This window comes from Strongyloides ratti (assembly GCF_001040885.1).
Source record: "Strongyloides ratti genome assembly S_ratti_ED321, chromosome : 1".
Lineage (NCBI taxonomy): Eukaryota > Metazoa > Nematoda > Chromadorea > Rhabditida > Strongyloididae > Strongyloides > Strongyloides ratti.
In genome coordinates, this window is record NC_037307.1 from 2,966,270 (window position 1) to 2,979,516 (window position 13,247).

The following is a 13,247-nucleotide window of genomic DNA, read 5'->3' on the forward strand; positions in this document are numbered from 1 at the left end:
TTGGTGTGGAAAAATTGAATATGATAGTATTTCATGAAGATGAAGACTTTAACCGTCATCTTGAAGATATACGACAAATTCGCCACAAAAATATTGAAGGTGGTCCAATTATTTTTTATAATGAATATTTTATTACATTGAATCTTCAAACAGAACAAAGACTTTTATTTGTGTACAAAGAAAGTGATGGTATAAGTTTATCGGAAATTTTGTATGTAGACAATAATTTTTTTAAAAAAAACACAACATCAGCTTTACAATTACTTAAACAAATTGGTGATGGTCTTCTATATTTACATCGACGTAACATTGTTCATGGAGAAATACATCCAGACAATATTGTATTAACTAAAACTGGAATTTATAAACTTATTAATTGTTGTTTTTTTCATATATTATCTCATCTTAAACCTCAAAACAAACTTCGAGAAATGAAATGTTTGTATTATAATTCTCCAGAATCTATATTTACAGAAAAGATAATAACAAAAGAGGAAGATGTCTGGGCTTTCGGGATAATAATTTATAATTTATACAATGGTTTCGATGAATATTATTTTAAAAATTTACATCCAATGTACCAAACTGAACCTGATGCTTGTTTAATACATATGTTTAAAAATTATGGTCCATTTTGTGGCCAACAAAATGACATGCCAAATGTATTTTATAATATTTGTGCTGGAGGAATATGGAAAAGAAATATAGAGAGAGTTAATATGAAAGTTCTTATGCAATTAATAAACAGTATTGAATATTGTTATAAAGTTCAAAATTTTATATGTAATGAAAAATATTTATATTATGAAATTATTAGTAGAATTTCTAGTAATAAAGAAGATTATTTATATCTTTATAGATACTTAGTATGGAGAGAATTTATAGATAAAACAGATAAAAAAGGTCCTGACCAAAAAAGTGGTAGTTTTTATCCAATTCAAAATGAGAAACAAAAAAAAGGTATGAGTAAAAAGAAAGAAAAAGGATCAAAAACAACAAAAAAAAAGTCAAGTAAGAAAAAAAAGGAAATTAAATCAGCAAAAACTGATTATAATGATGTTAATTTTAATGACGATTTATAATTTTGTATTATTTATATATTTATAATAAATTTTTTTTGATGAATTTATCAATAAATTTAAATGATTTACTAGTATATAAAAAAAATATTACTTCCAAATAGTTTTATAAAAATTATAAATTGATCAGAAAAATTAATAAACAAAAAAATCTTTGTTTATGATAGAAATATTAATATAGAAAATATTAAATCAAATTTTATATTTATAAATAATGTAGATAATTATTGTAACTGAGTTATCAGTTTAATTTTTCATCGTATCAAAAAATGTCCACTTTTCCATTAGAAGTAGATCCTCCAAGTATACTTGTTTTTGATATTTCTTCAAATTTAAAAAGTACTTCATATATTAAATTAAAGAATGCCAATAAAAGTAAATATGTATTAAAATTTAAGAGCCATAAAAATTCAGCATATAAATTTACACCAGTTGTTACAGCTATAGAACCTGAAAGTGAAATAACAGTAGAAGTTATATTTAGAGGCGATGAAAAAGATATCTATAATAAATGTAGCGATAATCTTGCCATTTTTGCCCTAGAAACAGCTGAAGATTTACCACCGAGAGAAATATTCAAAGATGCAGATGAGAATAATATAAAATACATATTTTTAACTTCCAAATTTATAAAAGCAAAAAAAGATGTTGATGAGGTTAAAATTATAGATAAAAAAAAATTAAGAAAATCAAATGGTAATAATGAAAAAAATAGTAAGTTAAAAAAAAAAAAGAAAAAAAATAATAAAAATGAAAAAGAAAAGAAGAAAGTTAAAGACATTGAAACCGAAGATGAAGAAAACCAGGATAATAAATTTAATAAAGACAAAAACAAACTTCAAAACGATGAGACCGAAGATGTAGATAACCAAACAAATAATGTCAAAAAAAGGAAAAATAAAATTAAAAATGTTGATGAAGAAGATAATTAAAAAAATGGAAATTAAAATAAATTGTTCAAAATTGTATAATAAAAATTATTTTTATCAAATCAATTTTCTAGAATTTTTTTTAAATATTATTCATAACAAAATTAAATAATATTAATCAGCCAAAAGAATACTGCTACTAATTTACAATAAAATAAGTTTTTTAAGCATTTAAATAATTATGTATTATTATAATTGAATTTTTAATATAGTTGATGCATTTATATAACATTTTTTAAGTTATCAAGAGTATTGTGTTTATTTGTTAATAAAACTTTTTTTAATTAATATTCATTTTAATAAATTACTCACTAAATGCCATTTTTTTTAGTAATTTAAATATTAATTGTTTTATAGTTTGATTTTTTTCCTGTTTAAGTTTTATAAAAAAAAGATCTTCATAGCATATCAGTATATAAGAACAACTCTTCAGTCATAAGCCATTCCCATTTTCTTCTTTAAAACTTTTAGTAAAATTTAAATATTATAATTTACTATCAATACATTGTAGACGTGTTATAGGTACATTATTCCACGGATAAACTTCGTATCACGAACAGAAAAGAATTGCAAAGTAGTGGTTACAAATCTTAAAGTATATTCCCTGTTGTTCATAACTACGTAGCAACTTTTTTTTGATTGTCAGATAATTCTTTAGTTGGTTAATTTATTAAATACTGTTGGAATATATCATTTAATATAATTCGAGTTTATATTTATTTTAAAAAATAAATTTTTTTATTTATATTATACAATTTAAATTATTTATATTAAAAATATTTAATTAAAAATTATTTTTTTATAGCTTGACAATAAATTAATTAACTGTATATAATGGGGGGTAAGTTATTCATTTTATAATAATTAATATTAAATTTTTTTTAGTTAAATTTCTTGAGTTTATAAAACCATTTTGTGGATTAGTTCCAGAAATAGCTCAACCAGATAGAAAAATTCAATTTCGTGAAAAAGTCGCATGGACCGCTGTCACTTTGTTTGTTTTCTTAGTATGTTGTCAAATTCCTCTTTACGGAATCATGTCATCAGAATCTGCTGACCCTCTTTATTGGCTCCGTGTTATTATGGCTTCTAACCGTGGTACTTTAATGGAGCTTGGGATTTCACCAATTGTCACTTCTGGTATGATTATGCAATTATTGGCTGGTGCAAAACTTATCGAAGTTGGTGATACACCAAAGGATCGTGCTCTTTTCAATGGTGCCCAAAAACTTTTTGGCATGCTTATAACTGTTGGTCAAGCTATTGTTTATGTTGCTTCTGGTATGTATGGTGCTCCAAGTGAAATTGGATCTGGAATTTGTCTTCTTATTGTTATTCAATTGACTATTGCATCACTTATTGTTCTTCTTCTTGATGAACTTTTACAAAAGGGATATGGTCTTGGTTCTGGTATTTCACTCTTCATTGCAACAAATGTCTGCGAAACTATTATCTGGAGAGCTTTCTCACCAACAACAATTAATACTGGACGTGGTACTGAATTTGAAGGGGCAGTCATTGCTTTCTTCCACCTTTTGGCTACAAGAAATGATAAAATTCGTGCTCTTAATGAAGCTTTCTACAGACAAAATCTTCCAAATTTAATGAATCTTCTTGCTACAGTCTTTATTTTCGCTGTTGTTATCTATTTCCAAGGATTCCGTGTTGATATTCCAGTCAAAAGTTCTCGTTTCCGTGGTCAACGTTCAACTTACCCAATCAAACTCTTTTACACTTCAAACATACCAATTATTCTTCAATCAGCACTTGTATCAAATCTTTTTATAATATCTCAAATGCTTGCTAACAAATTTGGAGGAAACTTTTTTGTTAATCTTTTAGGTAAATGGTCTGATGGTGCTGGAGGTTACCGTAGTTCACCAATTGGTGGATTGTGTTACTATCTTTCTCCACCAGAAACAACTGCTGATATAATTTTGGATCCAATTCATACCATTTTGTATATTGCTTTTATGCTTGGATCATGTGCATTTTTCTCTAAAACATGGATTGATGTATCTGGATCTTCAGCTAAAGATGTTGCTAAACAATTTAAAGAACAACAAATGGTAATTTCTGGACATCGTGAAACATCAATTGTTCATGAACTTAATCGTTACATCCCAACAGCAGCAGCTTTTGGAGGTGTTTGTATTGGGGCACTTTCTGTAACAGCAGATTTCCTTGGAGCCATTGGATCAGGAACAGGTATTTTGTTAGCTGTAACAATTATCTACCAATATTTCGAAACATTTGTTAAGGAACAAAGAGAAATGGCTGGTGTTGGATTGTTTTGATTGTTTTGTGTATTTTTTTTTGTAAATAAGCTAGTTTAAATAATTTATATAATAATGATAACGGACTTTCTAGATAATTTTGTTCTCAGGGCAACACTTTCAAGGCACGTTAACTTATTATATTGTATAAGACTTGTTATAAAAGATTTTTTAATGAATAATTTTTATTATAAATATTTGTAATACACCATTTATTTTTTTTTTATTAAGAATGTAAGGAATTTATTTTATAATTAAAATTTTATCTAAAAAAATTCTGTATCAGAAAGTAGGAATGCAATGACTTTACTTTTATTATTATTTCTATTATAAAATAATTTTTTTTCTTTATAAAAACATAATGAATTCAAAATGAAAAGTATAATATGTTATAAAAATTCATGTTAAAATATTTCTTTGTATAATTAATCATACTTTATAATTTATTCTGATAACCAATAATAATATTAAATATTACAAAATATGATTGTACATAACATATAGATAAAAAGTAATAACGAAATTTTATAACAACAAATATTTCAAATTTTGATTAAACATGAAAAATAAATGTAACAAAAGTAGACAAAATATTGGAATTAATATGAAATTTAATTTCCATAATAAGATAATAAACCTTAGTTGAAAACATTGTTTTTTTTTTCAATGTTTAATAACTCTAAACAATGTTTTGCTTCAAGATTATTGAATAAACATATTTTTAAAAAAAAGTGTTCTTATAAATGTTTTTGAAATTTTATTTTTTTTAAAATTAAATTAAATTCTTACAAAAAAAATTTTATTTTTGTTTTTTAAAATTAATTGAAATTTCAAATATCAATTGAAACAATTTTATCTCCATTTATATTCATACAACTTGATTCTATCTTTACTCATTCTTATCTTTAATATATATTTTTAACTGTGCTCCCATAACAACAATATCAAACTATAAGTGAAATAAATAGTAGTAATAATTTTTGAAACATTTTATTTTACAAGCCACACCTCTTATCAAAAATGTTAACATGTTAATTGCTATTCACATATATATATAAATACATTTCCATATCTAAAGTATTTTTAAACATAAATTTATTTATATATATAAGATTTCATTTAATTTTTATCAATAAGTCAGTAATATTATCAGTTTATTATTGTAAAAAAAAAAATTTTATTTTTAATGGAATTCTATTGGTAAAATAGACTCAATATACTGTTATCAAATTTCTTAAACATAAGCAATTTATGATTTATGTAGCTATTAAAAGTTATTAGCTTTAAATATAATTAGTTATTTTACAAGTTTAATATAATTTTATTTAAGTGAACGTATATTTTTTTTTAAATTATTAAAACTTAACATGCGGAGTTACTTTATGCAAAATAACTTAATTAATTCTTATAAAATAAATGCCAAAAAATTACTTATAATATTAACCATATCTATTTCAACATTATTTTTAATGGCTATTTACTTATTTGATAAAAAAAATCCAACATATAAAAAAGAAGAAATTTTTAACAATGATGTTATTAATGAAACACCAGGTTATTTTTTGTATCACATTAATATAAATATAATTTAAGATTTTCATTCATTTAGCAATTATTTTGCATCAAACATCACAATATTCTGCCTAATTCATACAAGTCCAAAATATAAATATTCAAGAGCACTTCCACAAAAAAATACTTGGTTAAAAAGATGTACAAAATATATTTTTGTGTCAATTGAAAATGATCCAGAACTTCCATCTATTAAAGGAAATGATTATGATGGACATGAATATTCTAATATTCGTATGAGATTTGGTTTACAATACATTTATGATAAGTATGGTGATAAATTTGATTGGATATTTAAAGCTGATGATGATAATTATGCAATAATGGAAAATTTAAGGATGTTTTTAATGAATAAAAATCCAGAAAATGACTATTATTTTGGATTTCCATTGGTAGAACCAAATCATAATTCAGGTGTTGTTGCATATCAACAAGGTGCAGGATTTGTTTTAAGTAAAAGTTCATTTAGAAAGCTTGTAACTATTGCATTTAAAAATCCAGAACTTTGTAGTAACCAACCAGATGCACCTGATGATGTTGAATTTGGGAGATGCCTTAAAAATATAGGAATCCCATTGTCAGAATCAAGAGATATTAATGATAAACAACCTTTTATTGCAACAAACATTGAAGAAGCAAGTACTTTCAAGAAAAAATTTAGATGGAATTGGTTTAAAACCCATTCAACTAAAGAATATCCAATGGGATATTATGCATTGTCAACTTTTCCTATAAATTTTCATTATGTTAGGTAAAATTTTTTTTAAAAATAATTTCAATTTAATATAATATTTTTAGTGGTGATAATATGTATGCATATGAATATGTATTTTATCAAGCAAATGTAGCTGGAAGACAAAATCCAATGTTTGATTCATCTTCAGAAAATGATATTGAAACAATTTATAAACAGGTTAAAGATTATTCACAAAAAATCTATAAGCCATTGTAGTATTATTTTGTTATCTGTTCTTTTTATTTTTAAACAGCAAATAATTTTATTTTAAAAAATTTAAATATAATAATATTTTAATATTCATAATTTATTACAATATAAAGCAAAACGTTACTTTAATTTTAATTTTTTTTAACATGTCAATTGGATTTGCTTTAGGAAAAACACCAGTCGTTGTTCTTATTGGATCCCCTGGATCAGGAAAAGAAACACAATCAATTAAAATTTCAAATAATTATTCTTTTACACGTATTAGTACAGGAGATATTTTAAGAAATGAAGTAAAAAGTGGTTCACCAAAAGCTTTAGAAATGAAAAAAACAATAGATTCTGGTCAATTGGTACCAAAAGAATTTATTGAAACATTAATGAAAGAATACATGTTAGGTGCAGTTTCACAAAAAACAAAAGGATTTATAGTTGATGGTTATCCAAGAGACATTGCTCAAGGAGAATCATTTGAAAGAAAATTTAAAAAACCTGATGTTATTATATATTTAGAAGTATCAGATCAAACTATTCTTAAACGTCTTAAAGAAAGAACTGGAACTTCTGGAAGAGCTGATGATAATACTGAAGCTATTGCAAAACGTTTAAGACAATTTAAAGAGTCAACATTACTTCTTGTTGATCACTATAAAAAAGAAAAAGTTTGTCAAGTTGTCAATGGAGACAGAGACCCAGATCAAGTATTCGGAGATATCCAAAAAATCCTTGATGCTAAATATAAAAATTTATAGTCACCTTGTAGATATTTGGAGAAAAAATATATTTGATAAAACAAATCCATAATAAAAATAATTTTATATTGATAAAATAGATTTTACTAACAAAAATTTGTACTTTCTAATATTTCTAAATTTTTAAAAAAAAAACTAAAGAATGTTATATTTATACATCAGCAACATCACAATTTTCCATGGCTTTTTCTAAGTAAAAAAATCTTTTGAAAGCTCCAACATCAATAATATTGTTAAAAATTTCGTTCCAATACCAATCTTTTAAATTTGAATCTTGACTTTTTGCTGAACGTAATGTTGAATCGAAATCTTTTCTAATAACTAGCGTAAATAGTATACAATCTAAAAAGTGTAAACGATTCTGAATCCATAATTTTTCTCTTTCATTTATTGCGTTAACAGTAACCGGATTATGTATTGATGGTGGAATAGAGGCCATTTTTATCCGTTTTTCTGCCATTATATTTCTAAAATCAACTTTTGATGGATTTGTTACAAAAGCATAAGTTGCTAATGAAGAAACACCTAGTAATGTTAGAGCTTTGTGTGGTTTAGCTTTTGAATCAGCAATTGCATCTTCAAAAGATCCTTTGTAATCGTTCTTTAACTGTTTACCATACTCAGTAATTTTGTTAACAATACGTTTCATCAAGGGTAATTTAGTTACTGTTTCCGCAACAACATTTGCAGTTGACGCTGACATATTTTATCTAAAAAAATAATACATTTCTTAATCGGTTAAAATATAAAGACCGGAAAATTAACAGTAAACAGAAATAAAAAAAATCTTTAATTATTTAATTATAAAGACGAACAAAATAGTTTAATCTTTCTTCAATTTATTACTCCAATAAGTGAAGAATTGACCAAAGATTATTCCATTAAGGATTCCAGCTATAACATAACTCATAATAATAAGAGAGTCACCAGTTTCTTGTATGGATGTGAAAATTCGTGCTAAACATCCACCAAAAGCTAGACCAACTGAAATTAATGATAATTCTCCTGTTGATTTATTTTGGAAATTTTCTATTATTTGAATTCCCTAAATAATAATTATTATAAAATTTTAAAATAAAAAAAATTAACAATACCTTTGAAATAACTGTAATTGGAATTGTTAGTGTTTGAATCGTTGTTAATACATGGAAAGGAACATAATCTCCAACAATAGCTAAATATCCTGACCATACAAATGCAAGAAATGCAAAAGCGTATGGACGTCGCGGTGAATAATATAATATTTGCATAATAATTACAGCTGTTTGTAAAGAAACAAATAGTGAATCACCCCATTGGGAAAAAACAAAACCCGATTTGAAACTATATGCAGCTGTTCCTGATGAAGCTAAAAGTGCTAAAAATTGTGAAATTAAAGAAATTCCACGTCCAGATTTTGCAGCAAATATCTTTAATATTTGTGGAAGTAATAACATCATTGAACCTGCTGTTATTGCAAGTCCTAATGCTCTAGAAACCACCATTGGGGCACATTCTTTATGTAAAATATTAAAATTGAGAATTATTTCCTCAAAACAGTTCTTCGGAAATACAAAGTGTAATGCTTCAAGAAATTTATTGTGTACGTAATTTCCTGTCATCTGTCTCTGCAATATTTAAACGTGTTTATTTAATTAGTAAAATAATTAATAAAAAAAAGTATAAAATATTTGCATTCGAGTAAGTATGTATAATAAACGATATTTAATGTACTTATTAAATTATATGAGAAAAAATATTTACAATAATAAATATGAATGTAAAAGTACAATAATCTTTAAAAAAAAACTCTTTGATTAAACCTGACCGGAATGAACATGAAAAACTTCCATTTCTTGAATATCAAAAGTTCGTTCTTGAACTAATGGTGGACTTCCAAAAGTACTGCATTCATAAGTAACTCCTTTTGATAGCTCATCACGTATTTCAATAGAAGTATTATTGCCACTACCTAACTAAAAAATTGACAAATATTAAAAAAGGAAACAGATCGTTATACCAAAAAGTATCTTTTAACACGAAAACTCAAAAAGATAACCGGTAAAATATCCATAGAAAACTTACTATTAAAAAACGATCTCCTGCAGCCATAAACATTTGAGGTGGATCGTCAGATTGATCCCAATGATTGCCAACCCAATCATAAATAATAGGTAATTTTGAATTTTCATCAACTTTAAAAACAAAAGACTCTCCGGTACCAAAGAATTTTGATCTTTGACGTTCTTTTAAATCTTTCCTTTCACTCCAACTTGAAGAAGCATACCCACCAAAAATATCTCCTTTCATAGTTTTAATAATAATAAGTGATTGTTCAGCTTCATCAATTTTATTCCAAAAGTTTACAAAACTAATACCTTGTTCTGATAAAGTAAAAATTAAAATTGGTGTTTCTAATTGTAGTCTTTCAGGTATGGCTCTCATCAATGCTTCAGCACAATCTGGAGTAACAATTTTTGAACTAAATACTGAAGAAAATAAATGATGCATATGTTTAATAGAGTAATCTGCTTTTGTACTTCTATTTAATGTAATATCTTGGCGTATCTAAAAAAATATTAATATGATAATTTTATATTATTTTAAATGAATTATAATAACTCACAAGATCTTCATAATATTTCTGATTTTTATTAATGAAAGATTGTTTCATATTTCTAATATGTGTTGCAACATCAATAAATGTTTGACATGAAACGGGAATACTTTTACAAACTTCTATTAATTGATTTTCTACCTCTTCTAAACATTCTTCTTTACTTTTATTTGGTACACTTTTCAAGTGGATAGAGCGGGATCTGTCTTTATACCATAGATAAACAATTGAAATTCCAATACGTAGTAGAAATTTATGTCCTTCGACAATAAAACAATCAGTAACTCTGACAATATAATCAAAAGGCATATATCTAAATATCCATTCATACCATTTTTTCAATGGTTTAACTAGATCATCTCTATTATTAGATTTACAACATTTTTCTAAATATACATAAACTTTTTTCTTATGTGTTTTTATTAATTGTAACAAAACATATGGTGATGCTTCATACATAACTTCACTTTGTATTAAAAATTTTTTTTCTACTGATAACATTTTAGAAATAATGGCAAATGCTTCATCTGGTTGAACATAATGTAACAATAAAGCTGAAAATGAATACAAAGCAGGTATAAATGTTACATCTGGTCTATCTTCTTCAACCATAATTAAAAATTTTTGTAAAGCTACAACACCACATTCTTTAAGACCATGATCATTTATTATAACACCATCTAATGATAAAAATTTTGGTTGTATTAATTGACAATTTTTTGTTCGAAATTCATCCATCTTACTTTTGTAAAGACTTTTGTTGAGGTCAAAGTTTTTATCTTTACTTAATGTTGCCCATAAATGACATCGTATTTCATGAGAGGCAGGCCAATTATTAATACGAACAAATTTTTTTATCTAAAATAAAAACAAAATAATATAAATTGTATAAGAAAAAAAGAATAAAAGATTTTTTTTTTAAAAAAAAGTATATCTCACATTTTCTTCATCATCCACAAAATTATGACTATTAGATAAGATTGATGAAATAGATCCTTTACCGGAATCAACTGATTCTAGATCATAAAAATAATTCTTTTCAGTAGGAAACATATTTCAATAAACTAAAAGCCATACAAATTTTATTACAAATAATTTTGTAACACTTCTTATTTTAATCTTCCATAAATTTGATACTAAAAATGTGTTCTAAAAAATAATTCACAATAAGTACCAGATACAAATACTACGTGTACCCTTTTTTCATGTTAACTAGATTTTTATAACAATTATTTCCCTTTCTTCAAAATATTAAATATATATATATTTATAAATATCGTTATGCAAATATCACAATTTCCTTCTAACAAATTTTTTTATATAAATCACAAACACTGAATAACTTGAGAAATATATATTTATAATATTGAGGTAAAATCGTAAGTGAGATGTGCAGGTCATAAAGATACTTATACTAGAAATAATAAATTTTTCAGATTGCAAATATTAGATTAAAATTTTAAAAGTTAAATGTTGAGGTAAATTAATCTTGCTACTTTATTCTATTATTATTTATTTATATATATAATATATGTTGTCAATTTACTTTAAAATGTGTCAATGAAATAAGTCTTTATAATGGGACTCATTAAATATTATATCAAGTATAAAACTAAAATCTAGTATCTGTATGTGTTAAGAGTTTTTATATCATAAGTTAACAAAAAAAAAGTATATATATTTATTGTATGGCCATATGACAATTCTGTGAAAATTCTTAGTTTAAATAACAACAAAATAAAATTGTTCTATGATCATTAATTAAAAAATTTTAATATTAAAAAATTATTAATAAATGATTAAATATATTGAAAATCGTTAAAAAGTGTTTAAAGAAAAGTTTACTTTTAAAACTTACATCGTTTATTTTGTTTTGTCTTATATATTGTTCTAATTGTTCCAATCTTCCATAATCCTCTTTACATTTATGAATTCTTACACTAGAATAATCAGTAAAAGAACTACCTTCTTTGTCGTCGAAAGCTTTTCTAAAGGTCATTCTCTTTTTAGGAGAATTTTCTAAATTGTCAGTAGTTGATGGTTTAGGTCTACTTTTAATTCTAAGAGACCTTCTTATAATAGTTGTCAATCGTGATATAGAACCAGAAGCTGTTTGTGTTGTGCCATTATTGTTGCTAGATGTAAGGCGGTATCCCCTATTAAAATATTGCCTTTCTTTCTCTTTCCCTTTTATTATATCATTTGATGGAGGGACAATTTTAGTTGGTGTTAGCTGGTGAATTGGGTATTCTGACTCCATGGTATCCATTCCTAAAATTACACAAAATAATACAAATACACATAATTTACTATAACTAAAAATGTGATCAATAAATCTTTTCCTGTATTTTATTTAATTTAAAAAAAAAAAAAAAAAAAAAAAAAACTATTTTAAAATAATTGATATCTCTAGTTTATATAACAATATTATTTGTTAAATTTTTATATTTCACTTCCCACAAAGCATAAAATTACAAACCGCCAACCTACTAACTTTTTATGGTCTATATACGGAAAATTAATAGAAAGAAAATAAAAATTAAAAATATTACTATTTATTATAAAATATAGACATTTTTACGAAACAACTTTCTTTGATTTATATATTATAATTAACATATGTCTGAAAAATGAATACTTATATCAATTAACCAAAATATTAACATCCAGTTCACATCAATCATATCAAAAATCAAACTAATAAATAGCTAATTAGTAAAAGTTGCGCAAATATCAAATATATATGTATATATTCTAATATTATTTTTTATAACTTCAATTTAAAAAATAAAAAAAAAAAAAAAATACTATACTTGTTTAATTGAGAAGAAAATGAAAAACGGAAAAATTAGAATGAAATTATATGATATGAAAAGTACACTGGTAAATTCAATCGTTTTAATATGTCAATTTTTTGTTTTTAATTGATAACAGAAAACATTATTATTACATATGTATATATTTTGATATGTTATTGTACTATTCATAAAGATATCAAACTATGTCTATAGTTATTAAATAATAATTTTAACACTTGATCATACCTATCTTTGAAAGAAATAATAAAGAATAATTTACATAAACTATATTGAACCAGATA

At 24.4% G+C, this 13,247-nt stretch overlaps 7 protein-coding genes across 7 annotated transcripts; 5 read left to right on the forward strand and 2 right to left on the reverse strand.

Moving 5' to 3' along the window:
- Positions 1 to 20: 20 nt before the first annotated feature.
- Positions 21 to 1,082, forward strand: SRAE_1000093800 (Protein kinase domain and Serine/threonine-/dual specificity protein kinase, catalytic domain and Protein kinase-like domain-containing protein; the record flags this gene model as incomplete). Its single annotated transcript, XM_024647832.1, has 1 exon — positions 21 to 1,082. The coding sequence occupies one exon, from the start codon at positions 21 to 23 to the stop codon at positions 1,080 to 1,082; it is 1,062 nt and encodes a 353-aa protein (XP_024501870.1).
- Positions 1,083 to 1,348: 266 nt separating this feature from the next.
- SRAE_1000093900 (MSP domain and PapD-like domain-containing protein) lies at positions 1,349 to 2,011 on the forward strand (the record flags this gene model as incomplete). The annotated part of the gene is made up of 1 exon (XM_024647833.1): positions 1,349 to 2,011. One exon carries the CDS (start codon positions 1,349 to 1,351, stop codon positions 2,009 to 2,011), a length of 663 nt encoding a protein of 220 aa, XP_024501871.1.
- An 831-nt stretch (positions 2,012 to 2,842) lies between these two features.
- SRAE_1000094000 (Protein transport protein Sec61 subunit alpha-like 1) lies at positions 2,843 to 4,305 on the forward strand (the record flags this gene model as incomplete). The annotated part of the gene is made up of 2 exons (XM_024647834.1): positions 2,843 to 2,849; positions 2,894 to 4,305. 2 exons carry the CDS (start codon positions 2,843 to 2,845, stop codon positions 4,303 to 4,305), a joined length of 1,419 nt encoding a protein of 472 aa, XP_024501872.1.
- A 1,448-nt stretch (positions 4,306 to 5,753) lies between these two features.
- SRAE_1000094100 (Glycoprotein-N-acetylgalactosamine 3-beta-galactosyltransferase 1) lies at positions 5,754 to 6,808 on the forward strand (the record flags this gene model as incomplete). Its single annotated transcript, XM_024647835.1, has 3 exons — positions 5,754 to 5,838; positions 5,878 to 6,607; positions 6,655 to 6,808. The coding sequence occupies 3 exons, from the start codon at positions 5,754 to 5,756 to the stop codon at positions 6,806 to 6,808; spliced, it is 969 nt and encodes a 322-aa protein (XP_024501873.1).
- A 140-nt stretch (positions 6,809 to 6,948) lies between these two features.
- SRAE_1000094200 (Adenylate kinase isoenzyme 1) lies at positions 6,949 to 7,551 on the forward strand (the record flags this gene model as incomplete). The annotated part of the gene is made up of 1 exon (XM_024647836.1): positions 6,949 to 7,551. One exon carries the CDS (start codon positions 6,949 to 6,951, stop codon positions 7,549 to 7,551), a length of 603 nt encoding a protein of 200 aa, XP_024501874.1.
- A 151-nt stretch (positions 7,552 to 7,702) lies between these two features.
- On the reverse strand, positions 7,703 to 8,254 carry SRAE_1000094300 (Protein of unknown function DUF2366 family-containing protein; the record flags this gene model as incomplete). Its single annotated transcript, XM_024647837.1, has 1 exon — positions 7,703 to 8,254. The coding sequence occupies one exon, from the start codon at positions 8,252 to 8,254 to the stop codon at positions 7,703 to 7,705; it is 552 nt and encodes a 183-aa protein (XP_024501875.1).
- A 120-nt stretch (positions 8,255 to 8,374) lies between these two features.
- On the reverse strand, positions 8,375 to 12,416 carry SRAE_1000094400 (MIP14691p; the record flags this gene model as incomplete). Its single annotated transcript, XM_024647838.1, has 6 exons — positions 8,375 to 8,596; positions 8,646 to 9,046; positions 9,359 to 9,506; positions 9,616 to 10,098; positions 10,157 to 11,005; positions 12,006 to 12,416. The coding sequence occupies 6 exons, from the start codon at positions 12,414 to 12,416 to the stop codon at positions 8,375 to 8,377; spliced, it is 2,514 nt and encodes an 837-aa protein (XP_024501876.1).
- Between the last annotated feature and the right edge of the window lie 831 nt (positions 12,417 to 13,247).